This window comes from Rhea pennata, chromosome 1 (genome assembly GCF_028389875.1).
Source record: "Rhea pennata isolate bPtePen1 chromosome 1, bPtePen1.pri, whole genome shotgun sequence".
NCBI lineage: Eukaryota > Metazoa > Chordata > Aves > Rheiformes > Rheidae > Rhea > Rhea pennata.
Window position 1 is genome coordinate 179312681 of NC_084663.1, and position 27398 is coordinate 179340078.

Sequence of the window (27398 nt, forward strand, 5' to 3'; positions counted from 1 at the left end):
ACTACTTTGTTATGTTAGAAATGTTTCTGTCTTTATGATATAAATATTTCTGAAAATACTTAAATTTATTTAGAAAACAACATTTGAAACACTGACCAATCAACTTTTTAGTCAGAATTCATGGACGACATAATAGACAAATTTCTTATTTTGGCCTTCAGCAACTTTGGAAGAGAAACACAGAAAACAATAACTAGTTAGAGTCTTTTTTTTTTTTTTTTTTAATTAATGTTAACCTAAAATCTAAATTAAAGGTGAAATATTGCCTGCTTTTGAGACAATAGAAATTTGTACTTTTGCTTTACTAGATGCAGGATTAGAACCAAAATCAATTCAAAATTAATACAAGTTACAATACATTCATTATTACGTAAACTAACAAAAGAGGGTCAGTAAAAAGAATACAAGGCAAAGAATAGAATAGTGCACTGTGGTTTTATTGATGGCAGCAATGACAATCTGCTTCTTTCAAACGTAAAAAGTATTCAGCTTCATGTAACTAAGAACTTTAAAAAAGTCTCTTTTGAGGTGTCAGCTCTGAATTCCTTCCACTCACACCAGCTTTCTTCGTTCCATTCTGCTGCTTGGTAAAAGCCAGAAGTTCTTCTAGAAGTCTTCAGCAAGTTGGAGCTGCCACTGAATTTCCCCCCACCCCGAGAAGATTGCTAAATGAAAAAGATACAATAGATAAGCACTAAGACTCTCTGCTCTTTGTACAACATATGCTTTACTGCTTTTTTTTTCCTCCAAAAGAGTATATATCTATTATTTCGTACTTACAGAGACATAAATCTTCAAAAGATTAAATCAGAAGGTTGCACTCCAGTGCAATAGGTATCATTGGTATAATACAAGGAAAGAACACTTTTAGGCAGACTCTTACAAAAATGTGATTTCTCCATTTGAAAGGACTTCAATACAGATTTTATACCAAGATTGACAACGTGTAGATTAATTGTCACTGAGCAAGGGAAAGCCAAAGAAAAAAATAAGGACCTAAGAGTTCTCGGTCATTTCAGGATCCTCCAAAAGCAATGATCTTTCAAAATACACATTTCTGATTACTTGCGCCCCTTCTTTTTCATATTATCCTGACATTCTAACTTGGGAAATGTAAGCTCATGAGGCATTTTTATTGAAGTTAGTATCTAATTCCTGTATGTTTATTCTCTAGGAGAATATTTTCTTTTATAAATCTGTTAAAACTAGTACTTGACTCATACCTCAAACAATCTATGATGTGTCCAAGGAGTCTAAATACAATGCTCTAAATGGATGCCGTTATACTGGACTCCATACCAGAAAATTAGAAAGCAAATTTCCATTAGAAAATTAGAAAGCAAATCTAGCAGAGAAAAGGTAGTCCATATCACATAGATATAGCTCCTGGATACAGTACTATAGTACTTTCATCCTCAAAAAGATTTCAATACAGTATTCTTAGGATTAGGAAAATTTTCTGAGTTTTGATGTTATTCAGAGATGACCCCAGATTCCACCTTCTTTAAGAGAAAGGAACAGGCCATTCAGTCTTCAAAACATTCACTACAACACATTGACAGAGGGGGGGAAAAAAATCTACATCTAGTTTAAATAAAGGATTATTTTAACCGGAACTACCACAGGAGCTAGGTAAGATTAAGTAATCCTTCCTGTCTCTAGTTTCTATGTAGAAGGTACCTCTTGTCTCACTATTTCTTTCTAGATTTTTTTTTCCTGGAAAAGACCATTGCCACTTATTGACAAATGCCTTTAAATGTCCTTTACTGGCACTATTCACAACCTGAATCTAACCCCTTTGTGATATTTTTTGACAAATGATAGTGGCACTCAATTTAAATCAGAATCCTGCTAGAATCATCAAAGCAAGACGCAAGAAAACCTGCAAGGTATAACAACCTATACCTTAGTAAAGTTGTTCCTTACATGTGAACATTTAATTCACTCTCCTTGGGAAACAAGAGTTACTATCAATCTCTCTGGATGTCTGTATTGCCTCTACTCTCAGCTGACCCAAGCAAAAAACAGTTTTCCAGATTTTTATTGTAAAATTAGAGAAATAACAAAATTACCTAAAGACATAAGAAATGTTTTTGACTGTCCTCTATACTGAGTAGAAATTTCATTAGCCAGGCTAATGAAATGACACTTTTCTGAGCCAGTAAGACTTAGTTTAAAACACAATTTATGCACACACCGGAAGTGTTTTTGCTTGCTTTATACTTGTCTCAGGAAATGTCTACTGATGGTGATTGATATATTTACTTAAAATAGAAAATCAAATGATAAGTGCAAAAATAGTCTACAATAGAGTGAAAAACAAGTCAGGAATAAATTTTGCTCCTTACATTGACAGTACTCCCCAAAATGAAGGTATTTTAGCATATGATCAAACAAGCAAAATCTTTTGTTATTACATGTCAGAAACATCAAAAGCTGTAGAGACCCACTACACCTATTCAGTCGCATGAACAGAGGAGGAGTATAGCAAGAAAGGAACTGAAAAAAGTTTAGTAAAAATAAAGAAGCTAACAGTAAAAAAAAAAAAAAATCTGATGCAAGACAAAGATACACGTAGAGGTTCACAAACTAGAATGTGACTTCACAAAGCTTGCTTTATTCAGAACAAACTTTTAATCAACCATTTTAGAATAAAGGATTTAGAAGATCCACAAGTAAGATGGATGCAGTACTTGATTTGGTTAGTGAAAGAGTTCCTATTGGTTTATCTGATTGGCCTTTTAAATTTTCTCAATGTAAATATCAGGGATATCATATTTTCTGAGTGTAATAGACAATCCTCACATTTCTACTAATTAATAAACTATAGCTTCAAGTATATCCTCAAGATTCAGAGTATGATGAGTATCGTTAGGAGCTGCACCTCATCATTCAACAGCAAGGTCACTGAATCGCAGATTTTAATGTTAGAACTGCAAATTCTCTTTTCCATACTAAAGCAAAACAATAGAAAAAACATTTATTTACATACATGGCTCATAAAAACTAGCACATTGGACCATGAACAGAGGTAGACAATCCAAATGCAGCAGGGACTGCATCTATGTGCTTCAGGGAAGAAGCTAGCCCAATATACGTGGAAAAAGAGAAAAATCACTGCTGCTACCAAGTTTAAAAGTATCAGGTAAATCGTTGCTTATATGACACAAGTCTCTCCCTAATGCATTAAAAAAAAAAAAAAAAAAATGTTATTTTCCAAAGCCTTTCTTTTTTTTTTTTTTTTTTTTTTTTTTTTTTTGGTCTTCTTCCTTTGTACAAGTATATTCAGTCTCTTTCTACAACTAGAAAATCCAGAGAAAAATAGATATCTACCTTCCCTATAACATAAAAACACCCATATCACTAAAAAAAATTCAGGACGGACTGCCAAACGCATCTTCCACATAGGTAACTGTGCCTTCTCACAACTATGAATCTTTCACTTAAATGATAAGGTAGATTTATAATCAATAGTTCTCTGTAGATGTGGGAATCACTGTGATTTGGGCTTATGCCTTACAATTTATAAATAGATTGCCAGTAATAAACAGTCGGGTATAGAGGCATTACTGTTTGATAGTATCATTTTTTCTTTTTAAATGAGAAACAACATTCTTCTAGGAATTTTAAATAAGGTATTTGTTCATATAATGATAAGTACATTATTTTTTCAATATGTTCATTACCTTCAAATTAATACTGAGGGCTTCTGTACCAACCAACTACTGGCAAAGCTGTAGGAAGTTCTCTCATAAACACCACAAAGAATGAGGAATACACAAATGTATAACAATTCAGATACACTTTTCTTGAAATCTACACCATCAATAAAATGCCAGTAGCATGTATTTACCTTTTAATTCTTATTAGTCAGTTTCTAGCTCTTGGGGGTTGATAAAACTGTTGAGTAGGTCGTGTGGATCGTCTCGGCTGGCCATCACCTCCTCTGCGAAACTCTAAAGTTTGTTCATATGTTTCTTCATCCTCCTCCTGCAGGTAAATAGCATTGTTTTAAATGTTGAGTAGGCAAATGAATTATACATAAGTATATGCATATACATACACACACAAACATATAGACACACACACACAAACATGTATGAATGAATGCATGCATAGGGACTGATACTTCTGTGCTCATGACCATTTAGGAAAACCAGTGAGATAATGGGAGCGAGTAGCTCCCTTTTCTGAATGTAGGAAAATAACAAAAACAAAGTGGAGCATCTCAAAACACAGTTCTCCAAGGCAATGGCAGAAGCTATTAAATACTTGCAAAGAAACATATATAGGAAAGCAAAATTATTTTCAAAAAGTCATACAGGCATCAAACTCAAGTAGTAATATAACCTACATGACCTACTAGAGCAGGAGAAAAATCACCTTTTGGGAGTTGCACAGTATGTACGAAATGAAATAAAAGAATTAGGGAATGAAAATGCAAGCAACAAAATCTGGCAATATATATTCTAGAAGCACATGTCTGAAACAAAAGAAGATGCAAATCTGTGAAGCAGTAATACTGAAAAAAGGCTACAAGTAATATTGAACAGCAATTTTGGTACGAATTTGCTACATGCAGCAATAATAAACATAACCTCTGAATAATGAGAGTAGAGGTAATTTCAAGTTTGCCATATTGCATTCACTCCCAGGCATCTTAATACCACAAAGATACTGATATGGAGGGAGTTCAGACAACAACAACAACAACAAGTATAAAGAGTACAGAGAATGATTTACAAAGGAAGATTAAAATAGCTAAATATTCAATTTGGATGAGAAATAGTGAAATAAAATACCAAAAGAAATACTGAAAATATGGAAAGAAACACTGAAATCATTCATCTGGTAGAATATTTTAAGGGGATATACACTAAAGATAGAGAAGAAGTTTAGAGTACTAGAGTTTTTAACAAAGAAACAGAAAAAACAGAAGTTTAGGATGCATGTCAAGTAAATGTTCCTGAACATGAGAATATGATCATCAAATGGTTTCTCAGGGAAGCAGTTATAATTGTATTTCTTTAACATCCTAAAATCAGACTGGAGCAGACAATAGAATTTGTAGTGTGGAAAACAATTAAACATTGGAAACAGATTTGTTTGATTTGTTTACTCTCATTGCTGATGACAGTAATTCCTGCCTTCCCTTTCCCCCAAAGGAATCCAATACTCTTCTGTTCAAAGAGGGCATTAAACTCAATAAAACATTGGATTTTGTACATATATGATGCTATGTATTAAGCTGCATATGTTTTAGATAGCTGGTGACAGGTCCTTTTGATTTAAGTCTTCAGTTGATATATTCCATAACTGCATACAAACAGGAAAAGACTAATGCGCAGCTTAGTATAGCAAAGATTAACGAAAGTCTACAGGGCATTACTAGGTCCAGTGGGAATATGGTTCAAAAAATCCACTTCTGAGAAAACGCTCTGAGTACATAACCCAGAATTCCCTTTCACTAGGAATATAGAACACACAGCAAGAACAGCTAATAAAAGAAAATACAAAAATCCTTCAACAATCCCAACATTTAGGAACTGTCTTACAATGCAGCATGCACGTAAGGACCAATAAGCGAATCACAACAGTAAAATGATCTAAGAGACAGAAAGGAAACCCCACAGTCTAACTTTCTTTCCTTTGCAAAAAGTCAAATCTTACTTAGGAAACTCTGTCCCTTCAGAATCAACTTGCATGCTGACAAACATGCAATTCTGAAATAAGTGTCTGACATACTTGCTCTTCAGGTTAAGGTCTCTTATTTATAAGGCATGTCTGTGGTCACAGCTAGATTTCCAGAACCACAGATTAAGTGCTACATAGGAAGACACTCTGCAATAACTGTAGAGGAAAGAAAACAGATTTCCAGCACAGTCACATACAAGTTAATTGATCTAAATCTTCAAGCTTGACTGTAGCCAAGTGCTGAGAGCTGTGGCATCCTGCCATAAAGCTTATTTTAGGGCAAAGCTGTATCTGTTTTACTGTATTCAGCACTATGAAACCCCTCACATGAAGAATTTCAGACACACTGATTATCCAAAAGAAATAAATAGAAAAGCAAAGCTAAGGAATTTGACATTAATGTTTCCCCTCCACACACAGAATACCAGGAAATGTTTTTTGCTGACACATCACTGACATTTAACATTCATATTAATAGAGAAAGATTCAGGAAGACTCATGTAGAACACAAGGTAGGAGGAAAACTGGTAGTTTTTGACCATTTGGACAAGTGCTACTATTTTCTGTCAAAAATAAAACAAACTCCTGAAATAAACAAATGACTTGGGTTAAACAGAAGCACAGTCCTGAAAAAGAGACACTCTTTAGCTACAGGAGACTGCTCTTAGGCTGCAATCATCTTCATCCCTGAAAAGAGTCTGGACTTTTCTCTTTAGTTGTAACATATTAAATGTATCCAATAGCATGAAATACATACATCAAAGCGGGAATGCTAGCCTTCCTGTCGGAGAAATCAGTCAGTACTAAGGTTACTTGTTTCATATATTCCCAAATCTCTAGCATTTATTTTTATTTTTTTATTTTTTGTTGGTCAAAACTGTAAAAGATACTTTAAAATGGTCTTCTGATTAAAGTTTAAACTTGGGAGAGATCAGTAATTTAGGCTTTGTTTCTACCCCTTTTTTGACACTGAGAAAAGAACTTAAAATCTTTTCACCTCATTTCTGGGTTAATGACATAAGCATATGAACATGCCAGCTTAATGCCGCAGTATTCGATTAACATTACTGAAGACATCTTAACCTGAATAACTATAAATATTATCAAAATGAGAACAATCATTGCTCAAAGTATATCCCTTTTGGACTTGGCTTTTCAGCTACCATTTCATTGCTCAGTTTCTCAGTACCACAGAACTGCTTGCTATGTAAATGGTATATCTAAATTAAAGGTCATGGGTCCGTTCATCTTTAAAAAACAAACAAACAAAACCCCCAACCAAAATGCAGACATATGCGTTTTGCAATCCTGTCAGCCCTACGCTATCTGAATAATCACCAAATATTGTCATCTTTCCGCTTATCAACTCTTCAGGAAAAATTATGCTATGACTTTCACAGGTCTAGTCCAGACTCAATTTAGCAGTAAAGCAGTCTCCCATCAATGGCAAGGAAACTTCTAAAAACTAAAATCTAAATTTTTAAAGTTAAACTAGATAGATGGCTAAAGCTAAGTAATATAAACACTTCCCACTCTTTCAGGATACTCTAAGCAACCGGAATAGTTGAGAAAAAAAGTTTTCATATTATTTGCCAGAGAGTAAACCAAAGACGTAATTACATCACTTCTTAAAATTCTTTTCCAAATATGTAATCTAAAATTGAAGGAAAAAAAATTCTCAAGAACAAAATGTTGAACTTTATCTGCTGGATATTTGGATTTCTCCAAAACTGGAAGATATATTGACATCTATGCATGACTGAAAGCTTAGCAATGCATACTGATGTTTTCAAGAGACTGTAATGAATTAGACATTTGTATGTCTTTGTAACCTTGATACTCTTTGCTCAAAAAAATCAGAAATTAAATAGGTTACTGCATCACCTTTCACTCATAACAAATGCAGCCTCTTCCTGAGGATAAGTACATCAGAGTAAATTTCTGTAATAGCAAGTCTTCACCAAACCTCATAGAAGTTATTGTTATCGATCCTTTCAACTTAATCACACCAAATTAAAATTAGAATTTGTCTTACACATATTTGTTTTAATGTGTTTGTCTTTATACATAGAATGAACACTTTAGATACATGCATTTTAGCACAAGTAGTTTTATTAAAATAGACAGTAGTGAAATGTGAAAAATCAATCTGCTTCTCTGGTCTTATGAATTTATTTGATCTCAAATAGATCCAAGATTCTTCAAAATACTGATTTGCCAAGCTTATCTTTTCTCTCAACACACTACTGATATTCTGTCCTCCTTTTTTATTGCCTTTTTATTTTGTATCCTACTTGACCATTTTCTTGGTCCATCTCCTTTATCTCCTTTACAGTAAAATCCCTCCATTCCATGCTCAAAACTGTCTTCTCTCTTTTGGAAGGGCATCCATTCTTTGTAGTCAAAACTTACGTTCTCTAATATTTACTTCCTTGTTTCTTCTATTCTTCTGCCTAAAACAAATTACAATCACTTATATTCCTTTCATTTTAACTCTGTAGTCACTTCGGTCACGTACCTTGCTATTAACCCTATTTTTTCCAGTCTTACTTGCTCCTTGTTTTCTATTTTTCAGCTGCTTTTCACTCACTCTAAATTATTCCTTTTCCCACATCCTTATCAATATAAGATCTGGACTGCATTTCATAAAGCAAAGGTGGCCACAAACCTCTGCACCCTACCATTTCCTCTCCTATGCTATTTCCATTCTTTTTCCATTACCAATAGAGGTTTTACGTTAGTGAACTATTCCAGAAACACATATGCTTGATTATCTCCATCTTTTTGGCTTATTGTACACTATTTGCCTAACATCCTGGGAGCAGCAACTGTGTTTCCTAGTATTTGCATGATACCTACCTAGGGCAATGTTCCCTGAACTTCAACTACCATCACATAGCATAACTGCAGGAAATACTGAAAACTGACAGGTTCATAGGAAAGGAAAAAAACAAAACAAAACAAAAAAAATCAGGGAAATATGCATAAGAAAATTATTATAGTAACAGGTTAGAATGGTATGAGAGAGAGGGGATAGAAGATATCAAAATTCTTTAGGTATTTAAAATTGAGATACTGAAAAAAGCTGAACTCAGACACATCTATCATACAGTATTTTCTCTAACCTTCTACAAATTTCTTTCATCAAGAATTAAGTCATCAGCATCAAGCACTTCACCTACGAATGTCTATGACTGAAGAACTTGAAATGCGGTATGAAGTACTATGTATGAAGTACTACAATCTAAATCCCATTCCAAGGGCAGATGATTTTCTTTGAATAAGAATGAGTACCAAAAAATACATCTTGTAGGAAAAAGACAAAAATCTAATTTATAACCAAGCAGTTGTAAAGCCTTAGGGGAAAAAGATTTTATAAATAATCAATAAAAATCATCATTAAAAGCTTACAAAGATTAACAAAGGCTATTTTAACACTCTCATATGCTATTGAGATTTCAACTAATCTTAGGATAGAAAGTATATCTGTAGTATTAACACAAGTATCATACTAATAGGTTAGGATCCAACAGTGCCCTGGACCACAGTTTAGTTGCAGTGTCTATATTATTGACCTGGAAGAGTAGACACTGCCTGTTACCAGTGGCACAACCTCCTAGTAGGTCAACCTAGAAAAATTAATACCTCTTTAAGAAACAGCAACAAAATCTAATGCAGCAAGTTAGCCTGGCTGGCAGTCAAGAAAGCCTCCAAAATGCAATCTGCCAACTACATGCAAACCAAGATATATTCTGATATGTATGTTGAGAATAATAATCCATTAGTTGTTAACCTGACTTCCTACCACTAGGCAGCAGTTTTTATATAAAGTAAGTAGAAGGTGCTAATACAAATTCCTATCCCAGTAAAAGTATATTTAACAGTTAAGTCATCTCTTCAAAAAAAGCTCAACCACAGGCAATTATTCTTAGCTACTTCTGTGTCTCCCAGGGAGAATATCACTCCCTTCCTCTAATATTTTATTTAAAGTTTTAAGCTTTTCACAGCACATTCAAAAAGAATATTTGAATACTTTTATACTGAGAAAGGAAGTAAAAGTTCTTTGGAATTTCAACCTCTATTCAAAATTTTGCAATAAAAAAATTTACTCTTACTGTTGATATCTTTGTTCCAATAAGACATATAGAAGATAGACAGAAACTTAAAAAGCATAGAAAGAGAAATATATGCACACTCGGTGTTATTTGTTGGGCCTACATATTCTAAATTTGAAGAGCCTGCACCACCACTGTATTATATGAGCCCATCTTAGTGAATGGGCAGGTAATATCAGACCAGCCAGTTGACTAGCAGTATGTCAAAAATTCATTTGATTTTACAACTGCAGTATGTAGCCATAAATCCAACAGTTAAAAAGATTTTAATAACCCTTAAAATTAACCATATTAAAGCAAAGCAAATATATATCTTACAAAAAGCATTCTCAATAAATTTCAATTGCAAGACTTCTTTCAGAACATTCAAAGAAATGTTTAGAAACTTTCATGCATGTGCAGTTCTTGAGGTGAGTACTCATTCTGAGTCAGATCTAAAGTGCTTGAATACCTTGTTCTGAGCCTTTGAGAGAAAGATGAGTTTACAGAATGATCTAAATACAGTAAGTCAGAGCTTGGACTTACAAGATCATAATCAGAGTAGTTACATGTATTATATGTTTTATTATTGCTTGTATAATTTCTGAGAACATTACGACTTACAGCTCAAGGAGTGGGTGGTGACAATAAAGAGCAGGCCAGATGTTATGGATTATACATACAAGCTTTGACTGCTGCATGTTCTGCTCATGTATACTTAGGAAGCAGCTGCATGTTACAACTTAGCGGCTCCCCCAGTTTCCACCTACAAATAAGTGGCTTTCCACTAATCGTCCTTCCTCTCCTGCTTTGGGGTAGAAAGTTCTGCTCCATTCTCTGGGCCCTTCTGCTGCAACATTTCAATATACTAATATATAGAGAACTCTTGCAACAAAAAAGCATGCAGTCTTCTGTGGGTTATAAAGGGAGGAACATCAGAGCCTCCATCAGAGGCAAGGAGGGCCCAGAGGAGCAGCACGGGGTCAGGAAACATGGGACAAAGAGGAGACAGAAGGTAAAGACAGCAGACATTTTCTTTTTCAGTAGTGGCAAACTACTGTGTCAATTTAAGCTTCACCTACATGCCCAAGGCATGAAAAACTTGCTGAACTCTAAGCACTAAAACGTGTTTCCTTCTTTGGAAAATTAACTTCTCTGTCATGTGCATTTCAACTCCATTTGCTTTCAGATTTTGTGCCTTTTTCAAACTGCCTACTATTTCAGCAAGTTGTCTCCTGCTGTTAGCACACGAAGTGGTCTCTTGCTTTCTTGGTTGAATTCCTTTCCTAAGCCTCTCTTCTTTCGCCTAGTTACCCAGTGTTCATCTCCTAGAGTACTCAAACCTTTGATCTCTGCGGTTTCTACTCACCCATACTTGTATTAATGTAAAGTAGATTAAAATATTCTCCTGCTGCATGAAAAAGCACCTCTCCCAAACCTTCCTTTAAACTTTCAATAAAGTTTTATCTTAACACTTAAATGCAAAAAAAAAATACTTTTTAATAAATGCATAAGTTTTATCAATTTAGAGTAAATTAGGGCATAATTTCAAAAATTAATATCAAGAGAGAGGTGAACATTCCAAGTAGAAGTTATCAGAAATGTCAAGACTTTTCAGAGATCTTAAATGTATCCAAGTACTGATTTTGTGGGAACAACACTAAGTGTCCATTACAGAGTAATTCAGCATAATTATTCTTGATCAATTTTCTCTGCAAATTATACTTCTTATTTAAAATAATATTTTCTCTTACAGAGTAGTCTTCCCATGCCTTTCTCTAGTGTGGACATACACATTTTTTTCATTGCACATGTCTATATTAGACTGGGCCTAGAAATTACATATCCATACCGATTTCTGAGCTAAAATGTGAATAAGAGGGACAACTGGAAATCAAAGTTATACTGCCTGATCTGCATAATGTCAACCGCTCACCGCTGCCAATAGGTACTGAGAAATTGCAGCATAATTAATGTACTCTTAAAGGATTTTTTTTAGAAAATATAATTCTGGCGTGCTTACATATACAGTAGTAAGACATATTAGCAATGTATCACTGACAGCTGAAACTACACAATTAGTTGCAAGGTAATAGCTGTTTAAATCAATAAATATTTTTATTAAAAAAGTATTATATGAAAAAATAACCTTTTTATATGGTATTTAGAAAGTTAATAAGATAATCCACAGATGCACTCAGTTATCCTTGACACTTAGCTCTGGTCTGCATCTTCTGAAGTATATCATTATGCTGCAAGTAGATCTTTCATAAGCGATGAAACTAAGTAAAGAAATAAACTATATGACAACCTTAAATATATGACCTATTTCTGACATCTAGACTAAAATTCCACGGACAGTTGAACCAATGTGATGTCTTTCCACTGCCAAAACAAAGTTGTTTCCTTTCTCTTCCTACTCCTTCCTTCCTTACTCTTGTTTCCCCTGTTCCCCTCCCTTTACCACTCAGGTGCACAGTTACACCCTTAACAAATTAAAGTAGGCTGGCATTAATGTGCCCTCTGAGTAATGATCCTGGAGCTGAAAGATACACACACAAAAAAACATTTTTTTTTAATCTTATTTACATTCAAGAAAAAGGAACTGATCCTTCTGTGGGTATGTCAGTGTACCTTCTCCTTTTCAGAATAAAAATTTTCAAGTTGACCTTTCCCTGAGTGAGTTCTTTCTTTAGTGTAAGCAAATCAATAGAGAAGTCTCTTCTGTCGATATCATCACTAACAAAGCATCAGAAGTCTAAAGTCAATTTTATATTTTCTCACCTAATTTTTATGCAATTCTGCAATGCATTTCTCCAGCAAGTTTCAAATTTTAGTACCATTTCTTCCCACTAGAAAAAGGCTTCTTAATACATTAAGATATTAAATTTATAATAAATATTCACTAATCTTGAAAAAAATGGGATACATACTACTAAATTTTTAAAATTACATTTCAGCAGAGGAAAAGGAAAATAAGTTGGGCCAAAAACAGCTGAGCTTTGAACAATTTCTAACAATTCCACAGTTACAATTTCTAACATATTCTTTTAGGACAACATTCATTCTGAGCATGCTTATTTTTGTGAGGCAAGAAACCCTCAATAACCAAATGACAGAAGACTTGGAGATTTTTCAGAAAACTCAAGAAATACAAAATAAATGGATGGACAAGAGGGAAAAATCATATTCTTAAATCTGAGATTGCTAAAAGCAATGCTGCAATTTACCTGGAATCAGATATAAGCGTTTCTTGGCATTTTGTTGCTTTTCTTCAACTTTGAAGACAAAGCACTTGTCTGTTTTCTAAACAGTATACATTCTAATTAGGTTTCCATAAAGCCAGGGCTAATGTAAGCCTGGGGCATGATTATCCCACAGACACTTTGCTAGCTTATCTGTTCCCCTTAAGGATATCACACAGAGTACTCATACTTGCAGTCACTCCCAGTGGCAAATAAAAATAAATATAGGATGATTCTTGTCGGATTTGTGCTTGTGACATAAACATTCTCTGTTGCAAGCTGTCAGAATCTTCTCAATACAGAAAAAAACATGAATTTTAAGTTATTCATATAAATACAAATTAAATTATTCATATTGTATTCTAAAACCAGTAGCTTATGTTGACTTTTTAACATAAGAGTAATGTTAATTACAAAGCTTCTTCATACTGAGAAGTATAAATATCAAACTATAAATATTAACAGCTTTGCATTTAACAATTTCTAATGGAAAGGTTGAAACACTGAAGCAAGTTCTATAGAAAAGAACATTCATTCATTCATTGAATGTTCTCAATTTAGTAAGAAGAAAGTAACAAACTGGAAATGGAGATATTTTTTCAACAAAATACTTAACAAACCTAGGGACAGAAAATCAGTAAAAGTAACTAGTATAACTAAGGAGTTACGGCAGTAAACGTGTCAGCTTTTGGGATTAGGTGCATGTTAAGGATTGATTCCTCGCCCCCACATACGCACACACCATCCATGCTCTTCCCCCTCCTCACCCCAACATTTTTAAAAATATCCATCCAGTACTTCAGAAAACAAAACTGAATGAAGATCTCTGGAAATATGACAAAAATAATCTTAACTGGTTTTACAGAAATATTCCTAAGCATATTGCCAAAAGAATACTCATGTAAAGCTGGAAAAAATTCAACATTCAGTTTCCTTGCACTAAGTGCACTCTTAAAAAAAAACATATACTTTTGGAGGAAAAAATCCCAAAAGAACAAAAAAACCCCACATATTTACATTTGGACTTATTTTAGCAAGTAAACAAAAAATTCTGCTGATAGAAAACTCAAAATGAGGAAAACATTAAATAATAGCATGAGAAATAACCTATGCTTTGCAGCCAGGGCTAAAGTCATCATCAAAAGCTAAATAAAAAGGAGGAGATCAAGGAGTTTTAGTGACATTGTAGGTGTAAGAATTCCATGAATACACACTTGCGTGTGCCCAAATCTGGCATGTATATCCCCAATATCAACAACGAACTGAAGTTTATATACACAGTAAACGTGTATTTAATCTTCCGTATGAATGACCAGCTGCACAAAAATAAATCCAGAAAATGAAACATTGCAAAAAGTATTTAAGTAAAAATACATTTAAGAATTTTAAAACACAAAAATATCCCAAATCCTTACAGATAGTGCAGAAACATATCCAAAGGAAAAAAAAAAGAAACACATTATATAAATGCTGAACATTTACATTTTAAAGTAAAATATACAGAATTTCACCTACATTTTATATTATTTTTAACCAGTATTAAAAAAACAAACAGGCTATGCCATCCTGCAAGTTCTACAACAGTATCAAAAACTAGAATGGGGCAAAAGATTCTCATTATAAATATTATCAATTTTTAAGCTGCTACAGGATAGAACAAAGCTCTAAAATCTGGTCTTGAGCAAATTTGCCGTGCCTACATGTAATTAACTACTAGGTTAGGACTAAAGTTAAGAACTTCTCAGTTTGCACAAGAAGCAAAACACTACATAACAAAAAATCCCCAAAAAGCAAAATTTACTCACGTTTGTAGCATTCCCCTTCCCTCCTTGATGAAGCTCGCCCAGTGATATGTTGCTAGGAAGTCCTTTTTTCAGGTCTAGACATCAATCTTTGCTCAGTAGCTCCCCTCCTTTAACTGGCCTGGAGCTTGCTGTGTAAGACCAAGGGTTCTCGCACTGGGGGCTCAACTCCTCTCCTCGCCTAGAACAGTGATGATGAAACTCTGTGGCCTACGATGGCATTTGAGGCGATTGCCATTGCGACGAACGCCATGCCTCAAACGGCGTTCTGAGCTTCCGCAGCAGCGATGCTCGGCACGGAGGATTGCTGACATAACCCAGCGGATGTCAGACAGCCAGAATGAGAGAAGAGGCAATAGACTGCAAGAAAGGAAGGGAGAGGCCAGCAAGAAAGACGAATAAAAGCTCCTCACCAACCAGGGAAGGGAGACAGATTAGGCGAGCAGGGAGAAGAAGCGAGTCTGGAATGGGCCAAGAAGGAAAGAAAGGACAGAAACCCACTAAGTCCACATCCAGTATCTTGCAAATTTTCACTTTTGGCCATTGTACTCAAGCAGGTTCATCATCACTGTCCTAGAAAGTACACTGAGGGAGCTCCATCAGGAAAGGAACAAACATTACTGCAATAGCAAAACACTCCTGTTTTCATTTCCTCCTACATGCCATTTGGCCCACAGTGGAAGTCCTATAAGAGCAAAGACAAAGTAGGAAAAGAAAGGAAGTGCCCAGGACAACAGGAAAAAAATCAACATAGGGAAGGAAAAAAAATGATGAAAGGATGCCATAAAATAACTATACAAACCTTTTTGATCATTTCAGCAAGAGATTATTATTCTATACGTACTGCTACAAACCTACATGAAATAAGTTCAAAGATTCCAAGTAAGAAGTCAGAAATAACATTTCTATCCAGGCCCTAATAAAAATGTTTAGAATACAGGGTGATGAGGAAAAAAAATAAACACAAGAAACTGACAGATGTGCTTCCTAACCATAGGAGAATCTGAAACAATCATTCTGAGCAATTAAAATATTCTCTTATATTTGCTATATGACAGCATGTCCCAAGTTAGAAGATCCTACACTTGATGTAGGATCATTATGTACAGAATACATACTAAATGCATGAAACATGAAAAAAATTACATAATCATCAAAAATTTATTGCTTAACTAGCTCTTACTCTTAAATAAATAATTATTCTACTTGACAAAGAGCTCTTGAACATTACACTTAATTTTTAAAAAGAATATGGAATTAACTTCAAAAACTTTGACATTTTATTTTTTCTCTCTCAATAAATTAGAACTCATCTAATTTTTGGCAGATGCTTCAAGTAATGATAGATGTTTATTATAGTAATAATAAGTATGTATTTCCAACCCTAAACAACATTTCTGAAAGAATCATGTTGAAGAAAACTGCAAAAGACTTTCTTCCATATATAAATTTAAAAATAGTTTTCACAGGACTAGTGTATTTTTAGTTTTCATTGCTAGTGTATTAAGGATTGTGTACTATAAATGATGAAAGCACACAGCCTTTAGATTTATATAAATATGTCCCAAGATCTAAGAAGATTAAAGGAGTAATAATTCTAGGCTAAAAAAAAATTACTGTCAAATGTACTTTTGACAAAATACAGATACAACGAAAAAAAGGTGTAATTCAGGCTGACATGATATACAACCACTATGACAAATATGTGGGTTTTTTGTTTGTTTGTTTTTAACTACATAAGTTAAAATAAAAAGGAAGATATAATTTCCTGTTCTTCACTTAACATATTATGATATAGTAAAAGAGCCAACATTCTAAAATCAACAAAAATAATTCATGTATTTTTCATTTAACAGCCCCATATCATGCTGTTTCTTACTAATAATAAGCAATACATTTAGAGGGCTGAATATTACAGGGGACTGACTATTATTAAACTTTATAATATATCAAGAGATAATTCTTTTCAAAACTGGATTTAGAATCAGAGGCTTAAGAGGGTATTTCAAATCCAGTCATCAAGACTGAAGATTAGACAACTAGCATATAACAGCTATACCATCAATTAAAGATAAATTTATATATATCCTGGAAACCATGAGGATGAATCTCAATATAAGCTGGTTGAAGAAAGGAATCTAGTATCTAGTGGATATGGAGACATGGAGAAGACTCCAGGTCCAATAGCCATCCTCGCACTAGATATCACTGAACTAAAATATCCATCTGCTGAGTGCATAAGGCCCTTCTTGGTTCAAGTACAAAGTGCTGCCATACTGTCTGCTATTATATCTAGAAACAAGTGACACCACATTTACTAGCTTTTGCAAAGTATATTTTCATATAGTAAACAAATGTTACCTATATTCTTAAATTGTGCTGGTTTTGCTATATTTATAATGTTATAATATATTAATATTATTAGTACAATGATTTCCTATTCTAGGAGTACATGCTGAGGCAGGGAAGGAACAGATGTACAAAAACACAACTGTGACTTTTCCTTGACATTACTACTAGGAAATATCATCTCTTGGTGCTCAGTTATTTTACAACTACTCCTGAAAGAGCACATCCAGTTCCAGTGAACACTAAAGTAAGTGGAACACTACCAAACTGGGGTTCAAAACAGAGCTATAAAAACAGATAAAGGACTGGCCAAAGTACACTATAGTAAAAGGCTTCAAGAGAACAATCTATCTGGTTTATCAAAAAAGCTAATGGCTGTCCTGATCACAGCCTAAAGAAAGAGCTTTGACAGAGGGCTATAGCATCTAGTAGCTGAACTCTAATGGCTAGAAGAAAAAAAAACACACTAGATAAACTCACACCAGGAACAAAGCATAAATTGGAAACAGTGAAGGTTATTAACAGTTGGAACCACTTACCAAGATATGTAATGAAATCTTCATTCCTGTACCTTTAAATTAGATCATATATTTTTGAAAAAATATTTTTTCCTATAGCAAATAAAAATTAAATGCAGAGAAATTCTATACCCTGTTAAGTAAGACATCAGGTTGAAAAGTGGAGTCATTTTTAAACCCTTCTTATTCTACTTTATTAAATTTAAGAGAATGGAAACACAAGAAAGTCAAGCAATGACCTGAACTGAAAAAGGTCAAATACAAAAACTTCACTCTGAGTGATTAACCCTCTTAGCTTGCTTTTAAGATTACTAAGATTCAATATGGGAGTTTCCATTAAAAATTCTGTAACTCCAGTTACCAGACAAGCTGTTCAGAGATAAAACAACGTAAGCCTGTCCCATGTAAAGTAGGACAACATGACTGCCCCCATTGCAGATGCTGAAATGACAAAATTATCTATCTGCGTATTTTAAGGAAAGCAAAAATAGAGGTAAGCCAAAGTTATCTTCTAAAGGAAAAACACAGACCGGCATTTCAGGGTTCCATATGACTCCTCTAACATTAGGACTAAAATTACTTATATCATGTCCTAACTCATCCTTTCATTTTGTAAATAAATAAATAAGTAAAAATATGCACAATTATCCAAGTTTGCACTTATAAAATGAACGGGGCCTGTTATCAAAAAAATTGCATTTTATGTAAAGTTTAAGTAAATACCATTTCTCCCAAAACTCTGAAACTCTAGATATACTAACCTAGTTCTCACATGGCAAACAAAGTTTGAAGAGATTTCAGACCAAGCATTTCCTTTTCCATTTATGCTCTGTAAAAATGGTCTGAGAAAATCTGATGAACTGCTGCTAGCCTCTGACACTGAACAATTTTATCTAGCTCAGACATATCTGTACTCATTTAGCAATGATCTATAAATATCTGTCTTGGGACATGAAAGCACTTGCAAGTGATACCACTAATATCAAAAAAAGAAAGCATTCTTGAGAGAAAAGAAAAAAAAGAAAAGAAAAAAGGAAAAAGAAGAAAAAAGGAAGAATCATTGTCATTGTCATAAATCTTACACAAATTTGCCTTAAGAAAATAAAACAAGTAAGCAGGAAAAAACACAATTTATGTAGTTAGCTATAGTTACATCTATCTATCTATCTATATTTGGAGGATACAAAAGGAGTAATTTCATATGCTTCTCAAGAATGAAGCAAATAAATCACTTTTCTGCAAACAACTCCTTTCACATTTACAAATATTAAATGTACAAGAAAGATTCAGTGCATCTTTTCCATACGTAACGCACATATTCAACATGTGCTGTATGCAATAAGATCTAGAATCAAATATATACACTACACTTATTTTTATAAGGTTTGTCATAACTTCTCTTCTACAATACCAGTTCACACAGTCTCATGCCTCTCTTCCCTAGAAAACAATGTCAGGAATACTAAGTCAGTTCCTCAAGTTTCCTCTTTAATTTAAAGAAATTCCTTGAATTAATCCATTAATAATCAGATAAACTCAGAAAACTGAGATGTGGAAGAGACTGGAAAATCAGAAGAGAAATGGGTATGTCAAGTATAGGCCAGACAGTTCTGCACATCAGACTTAGTCAACATGCTTTGAGATAAAAACAGTGCCTACAATAGGACAAACTTGTGTTCAATCTCAATAAATGCAGTGCAGAGTAATCTGAATATAAAATCTTTCAAAAAAAAATCTCACAAAATGAGAATTTGAAAAACTTTTATCGCATGACAGCAGCATCCAAAACCATACTTAATACAGATTACGGCATGCTGCACCAAAATGATTCCCAATGGTGCAGTCACCAATGAATCACCTGTGACATTTATTAGCAAGACAAGACCAAAAAAAGACGAAAAAGCAAAACAGTGAAATAGTGTAATGCTCAAAATATCATATTTTAACTGGCTCAACTATTCCCAATGATTACAAACCACAAGAAGAATGTTCTTAATCTGACCTTAATTACTGGCAGTAGCTTGTAATGATATGGTTTCTCAGGGGATAGAGGTGCTAAAGAAAATTATTTACTAACTGTTTACCAGGGTAAATGTTTTCCACAACATTTGCTTCTAACTCCTGCCTCCTGAAAGCAGATGGAAGCAAAAAGAAAATAATTATCCTGACAGAAATGACAAGACATCTCCTGCAGGTTGATTCTATGTAAAGGAAGGTATGATAATGCTCTTCAGAAGAAGTGATGAAATTTAAAGAGACATTTCAAATTAGTAAAAAAGCCTTTGGAAAGAAACAGGAGGAAGAAGGGGAAAAAAAAAGTCCTAAGATAGACTATAAAAGGTCAATACCTTCTAGTCTTAGCTTGAAACGACCCAGGCAACAGAAATCACCATATGTACGGAAAATAAGATCTCAAAGCACATCCACGTAAAATAACACTCAAAATCTAAAGTTTTTTAGGGAAGGAGAGAGAGAACCTTTTGTGGAAACTAAGTCTACTCTGGTAAGCCTTTGGATTAAAAATAAATCAATGAATAAATATATGACACCATTCAGGAGAAAGGGAGGTCCAAACTACTGAAAAAACAGAGTCTTCATTTAGTTCATTTAGTCGATGAATAATTAAGAACTGTACAACGATTCTAGAGATTTTCCTAAGAGTATGGAAGCCAAAGAATTAAAAATAATGAACTGTTGTCTGATACAACTATTTATCAAGATTTTTGCTACAGTAGTCTTAGAATTGGTTAGTTAGCAAATTCTACTTTAACAGCCTCATTTTTTGTATACTCAATGAGGATAGAAGCTAGATAAGATATTCAACCAAGATATGAATAATTTATCTATTCCATCTCATAGAATCGTAAGATGGTAAGGTTGGAAGGGACTTCTGGATATCATCTAGTCCAACCCTCAGCGGAGCCCATACGCGGACTGAACCCACAACCTCGGCATTAGCAGCACCACGCTCTAACCAGCTGAGCTAAACCTGCCCCCATCTACGTAATTACTCACAAAGACTTCGTTCTTGACACAAAACAGAAAAAGAGCATGGTGTCATACTAAGAACATCCAGGTAAAAGACCCAGAGCAACCATCAAAAATAGCACCTAGTCCTTCAAATAAACATTTGCCTATTGCAAATCAAGACCCTGGAATTCTGTTCAAAGCCCCCATAAAACAAATAGGCTAAAGCTGTCAGCAAAAGCCTTCTCCAGCCTGGAAGAGGCAATGGTAATCTTTAGGATCACAGTGGTTTTCAGTGTTGCTCCTAATATTGATGGAGAAGTGTTCCAACACCTTCAGTGTGGTGGGGTTTTTTTTGTTTTGTTTTGTTTTTTTTTAATAAGTTTGCTTCTTTAGTTACCAGAAACTGGGGATAGGTATACGAAGGGCCAGAACTATAGGGTTTGTCTGTTTGTTTAAGAGAAGTCAACATCTATAGAAACCCTTTATAGCTCTGTGACATTACCAAATTTGTGCTCTCAATAGTTCTTTAAATAAAATGCCTGCTACCATGAATTAACTGAGTCCAAGACTCTCTGCTCTTTTCCTTCTTTGAGTCCTGCCTTATTGGGAGGACAATACAAATAAGCTGCAAAGGGGATTTTCTATCTGCTATGGAAGAACTTCTTCCTATAGAAGAACTAGGAATACACATACTTTGATAATATTTTCTGCCTTCTTATCTCCTTAGAGAAATACAGTGCAAAATACAGGAAGAAGACTAGGCTACAGAAATCATTTGTAACTATTTTTTTTTTCTTTTTATAAAGTAGTATAAAGAAAGAGTTCTTATGAATTCAACTCTAGCTCGCCCTGAGAGGAATCAGAATAAGGTACCTACATATGTACATGGTAAAAGAACAATGTTTAACTTCCTTCGTATAATAACAGAAAACAAAAAAGCATAAACCTAAATGTAAACTGAGGAATGAAAGCTATCAAATGATTAAGGAAATGTAAAATGTAAAAGAGAAATGGATTTGGCTTTGCAAGAAAAGTCACAAGATAAGCACTTAGGCTACATTTTTTCATAATTTATTAAGGAAAAAAAACTCCTACAGCTTAGAGAATAAAATTAAGACTTAAAGTTTTTAAAGTATTATCTTACCTTTATTTAATTTTTCCACAAAACAGACTATTAAGTGAGTCAGGAAAGCCCTTAAAATTCCATGCTTTTCAGGTGTTAGCACAATCTTACATCTTTTACAAGGAGAACAAGCAGTTTTTATTTCTACAAAGGCTTTTTGCTGAAATTTTTGGGAGGATTATAATATTTTCATTAAGTGACCACTGCTACATATAGGGAAACAGAAGGATACAGTTTTGTAATCTTACATACAGGACACTCAAAGAACTATAAAATTGTGGAATCTAAACGTCATTTTATTATTAAAAATATTTATGAATTGCATGATTAATACATATTTTACAAGCGCTAAGCAAAAAAAGAAAGTTTTACTGTTCTTACATATACGGGTATTGTATGCGATTATTCAAAAAGTCCCCCCACTAGTTGTTTGATTTATCTTACATGAAATACAGCTTTATCTTCTACATTTCAGCAGTGTGAAAGATAAATAGCAGCATGTTGGCTATCAGAGGGGCTGAAAACTCACAAGGGCAACTGAGCAATGGACACTGTATAATCAATTATTAAGGAACCTTAAGATCATCTAGCTAAATCTTTTTCCATTAAGGTGGAAAGCAAAACTGATCCTGAGAATATTAGACAGACTGGATCTACATCCAGGAAAAGAAAGAACTTGAAATAATGTGACTACATTATGCCTCAGTTCTGTATTAGAACATTAGTGGGTGTAGAGACCTGCACATTAGTCAGCAGGGGGTGGGGGAAGAAGAGTTAGCTCAACTCTTCTAAGAACGTAAAGAATTTTCATCAATTTACTATTTTCAGCTTTATAATTACGAAGGATGCCAGAAGTATATACCAGAAGCTCAGGTATTTAAACAGTAAGTATGCCATCAAAAGAGGATCACTATGATATTTTGGTTGTTTTTTAACATGACTAGTTCAGCAGGTTCGTATACTTTTCTTGAGCTGGTGTACTTTTACCAGTTTGTTTGCTGGACAAAAAGAGAGAGGGAAAGACAGACAGAATTAAAATTAACTTACGAACACGAGAAAGTGTGCAGGAGAAAACTGTTAATAATCTAAAAATTAGACTATATATATATACATGCCTTGAAATAAAGCTTTTCTAATATAATTCTTTCCAAAAGGACTCTGAAAAACAGGTAATATTAGGACATCAGAACTCACAAACAGCGTAAGTCTTCAAGATAGTTAAGAAGCCATTATTACCTGGAAGAACTGAAATAAATTCAGCAGAACACTTCTAATAAAACAAGGTCATTGCTGCTGATAACATAGATTAGCAGAAGGAAAGAAGAGATATTTTTGAATGTAGTTTAAAAATCTGATCATTTCTCTCATAAGGAGTAAACATCACAAAGTTATATCACAAAGTTACATACAGCTTATGACAAAGAATTAGGTAATAAGCAGCATGAGAACTTCTTTTTGCATTTGTGTGCTATCTAGATTTCTACATTGATAAGAACACTGAGACACAGACAAGTGACCAACAGTGTTCAGCTTAAGAGAGAACCCTGAGTATCAGAGCATGACTCCAATGAATGATCAAGTAATCTGCAAATGCAGAATGAGACCTAGAATTAGCATGCAAATACAGAAAAGTGAAGGGCAAGGTGCAACTTTCTCCTGCAAAAATCCTTTACTTGCAAGGATCTCTGTGCAACAGAACAACAAAACTTTGGAAAGAAACCGTAAAATCTTTGTTTACTATGAAGTTGTTGGGTGGAAATTATCTTGCATGACTCTATCATCTAAACTTAGCTGTCTGAATTCAAGTTACTCATTTAAGCTCCCTTGAGAGTCAGTGGAGAGAAAAAGGCACAATGAAGAAGGTATCTTTGATCTCCAAATGGACTGCAAAGTCCCCTGAAAATGCTTATTTCTCCCCAAGAACAACAAAGGAAGCCTCAAAGATTAGGTTAGGATGCAGCATTATGTTATGACAATGTTAGGTCAGTAGTAGAACCTTCTCGCCGCACACTGTCCCACCATTTTCTGTCAGCTTTAACAAATTAACCCTGCAGAAAAAAAAAGGGGGGGGGGGGGGAAACAGAACAAAACAAAAACACGGTTTTCCATATTGAACCCACCCTATGGCTGCATGACTGATCTAACATAGAAGGAGAGGGATGAAGAAGCACATGTGGTCACAGATGAGCAGAAGAGACATGGAGAAGGATCGTGACTTCAGGTTAGCAGCTAAAGTTCTAAAGCCAAGTTCTTGAACTACAAAGACTAACTTCCAGCTGAAGCAATGCCATTCTTTATGATTATCATCAAAAGTGCAAAGAAAAGGCTGATTATTAACCTGAAAGAGGGTCAAAATGAGAAGAATAATCCTACAGTATGAGACTGGCACCTCACAACTCAGCTAGTAGATGGAATAAATAAATAAAATGAAAAGTTTCATAAGAACAGTAATATATCAGCAGGGATGAATGTCAGATGTCTTTTGAACTACAAAAGAGAGATCATAAAGGCACCTGAGAGCTACAGGTAGCAACTCAATTTAAAAGACCACTGGCAGGAAACAGTAGTTGACTGTTCAGCCTCTGCAGCAGTACTAACATGGCTATACGACCTATAGGTAGGAAATGATAATAAGCTCAGTAAACTCATCATTAGGAAAAACTATCAATATACAAATATGAATACTTTTTGTGCGGCTTTTCTAGTAAAAATAAGCAATAAATTTTGTATTCCTGTTTTCTTAAACCAAAATGTAGCTCTGTTTTCATGACATTCACAAATAAAGCCTATTAAAATTCAGCTTCCATATGGCAAATACATTCTAAACTTCATAAAATAACCAAGTATACACCTCCACCATAGTATTTGGCAAAGAAGAAATCATTGAAACAAGAATAAAACCATGATACAAAATAAAAAGATACAAACAGATGTCTGTTTTTAGCCATACACACACATATAGTAAAACCTTCAGAATATAAATTTAGAAGGCTGTTTTCTGATCTTTACAGAACAAAATACAATGTACATGAAATGAAACAGAAATCTGACTTTGACAATCACTTAGTATTTAATAGAGTAAGCACAACTTTTAGAGAGAAAAAATATGCATAAAACTTTATCTGACAGGTCAATTAAAGTATTCATTCTCAAATGATACAATTTAATTTTATTATACATGAAAAATATCACATTATTACACTTTTATCATCAGTAAGAAATTTCATATAGATATTATATAGATAGCTAAAAGATACGAAGGTTTTGTTTGTGTATTTGCTTTTTAAGTATTTTTTCCACACTTTTAAAGTTAGCAGTCTGCATAAATAGCACACGTTCGTGAAGGATTACAGGTATACACATACAGAATATGTAGTTTATATCTTTGTATACAATTTATCACATACCCATGTGTCTGGATGAACAGGCCTGATGTTGCTGAGAAGCACCTCTTCATAATTTCCATAATCACAGAATTTAACAACTGCAGTTGTCCCAGAAGAATGGAGAGCTTCAATTTCTGCCCGGTAGAACTTAAAAGAGAAATTTTCAGAGGTCACAAAATATTATGTGAAATACTACAAACAGTTTAACTATATTTTTTTTTTATAAAATTTTTTACTCATTGTCAGTATTACATTTTGAGTAAGATTTGTACCAGGTGTCTGTATGTTAGAACTTTACAAGAGTTTTCAAACACAGTCCATATCTGCAAGGACACCATAGCACAACAAAAATTGTGGTTTAACAATGATTTTAGAATAATCATTGTGAATATATGCAGCTTATGAAATTAGAATATTTAAAGTATTTTCATTTGTCTGGCAAACAAAGCAAATTTATGGCTAATAAAAATGCTGTTGTATATAAAGTTGTGATTTTTTTTAAAAAAATACATGCCTAATAGGTAGTTGCTTATACATATAAACTTATATACTACGAATATTAATATATACTTATTTTTTACATTGGCATACAAAAAATGAACTAAAATAAAATACTAAAAAATGGCCCTTCAGAAAAGTCTTCCTTCATCTATCCCAAGTTTGATTTTTTTAACATTTATCCAAACACTGAAAAGCTCATTTTAACCTGTCCAATCACTTTTTTGTATTACTGAACTCATAGAATTGGTAAGGTTGGAAGGGACCTCTGGAGATCATCCAGTCCAACCCTCAAACAATTGGCCTATACATGGATTGAACCCACAACCTTGGCATTATTAGCACCACGCTAATTTACCATTTACCATACAGACTGTTCTGAAGAGCACAGCATCCTGGCTTTTGTTCCTTGGAAAGCACGATGGGCCTCTAGACCCATGTGCGTCCCTTCAATTTTTAAGCACTAAAATGGAAGTTAGGAATTTAGTCATCCTAAATTCAACCTAAATTACAGATACACAATCACCTCCAAAGTGGCTTAATTTAAGAACCTAGTTTGATGCAATGAATTCAGGCCCTGTATTTCATATACAGAACAAGATGCTAGCCAAAATATAAATTAAACACTTATAAACAAAACCTTTTTGTGCTAGTTTTTTCCACTAGTACAAAAGAAAACATTAAAGATACAACTTGAGGTACTTGTTATCTGGCTAAGGCATACCTTGTTGTCTTCCCAATAAAGAGCAAAACACTCATCCCCTGGTCTCCAACTTTTTCCATAATCCACATGAATCGATGGTTCTAATATTTTCTCTGGTTTTATGGGCCCAGATCTCCTTTTGGGTCCAGTGTTGTAATACAACATTTTGTCATCAAAAGATGGAACTGTAGTGGGTCCTGATGGTTTGATAGGTCCTACTCGTCTTCCCTTCTGATGATGCTCAGTATCTCCATTTGGTATAGCATTAAAATTATCAGTTCTAGCAGAATTCTGATAATCATTATTCACATTAAAATGTTGTTCACTTTTTAATGTAAAGGTTTCACTACTTATTGTTCGTGCCTTCCTATCACAAAAATTTTCAGAACTGTGTATTTGGTTTTCCCTTTTCCCGCGTTTCTGGTTATTGTTGTCTGTGATATCTTGCGCAGTAGAGTTTTCCTTGAGTTCCGAGAACGACGCTCCTTTTCCTATTCTATTTTGCATATTATAATCTCTTTTTTTAAAAGAGACATCATTCTGGTGAGCGGCTGTGGAATAACCCATATCCTTTGGCCTATCATTTCTAGGATAATGTCTGTCATTTTTATTTTTTTCGTCTGTCCACTGCTCTAAAGAGCTGTGCCTTTCAAGGCCTCTGTTTCTTGGTAACCCACTACCTTCCAAAGACTGCCTTGAATTTTGAATCTCTCTTTGAAAACGAGGGGGTTTCTCATTCCTTGGCTGTCTCATGTCATTGCGAGAAATGTGTCTCGAATGATTCTCTTTGATGCCATTCTGCTCTGTATTCAGAAATTTGTGTTGTACTTGATGTGGTGGCTGAAACTGCAATTTTGGTTCTGCAAAGAAAGACATTATTTCAATTATTACAATATTTCATAAAAAGCATTTTAGAAATATTGTTTCAGATACTAATTAAGAAAACAATGGGATTAATTAGAAAAGTAAGTAGCATTTATCTTTATGGTATAAAAATTGAATGTAAACCAAGAATT

General features: G+C 34.0%; 1 protein-coding gene across 2 annotated transcripts in view; it reads right to left on the reverse strand.

Moving 5' to 3' along the window:
• Positions 1-416: 416 nt before the first annotated feature.
• TDRD3 (tudor domain containing 3) overlaps positions 417-27398 on the reverse strand; it is a 114478-nt gene continuing 87496 nt past the window's right edge. For both annotated transcript variants that reach the window (XM_062566921.1, XM_062566922.1), the window contains 4 exons: positions 26404-27242; positions 25203-25328; positions 3854-3990; positions 417-665 (listed from right to left, as the gene is read on the reverse strand). In XM_062566921.1, the coding sequence (XP_062422905.1) occupies positions 3871-3990; positions 25203-25328; positions 26404-27242 (1085 nt within the window). In that variant the 3' untranslated portion in view covers positions 417-665; positions 3854-3870. The remainder of the gene's footprint in view (positions 666-3853; positions 3991-25202; positions 25329-26403; positions 27243-27398) is intronic.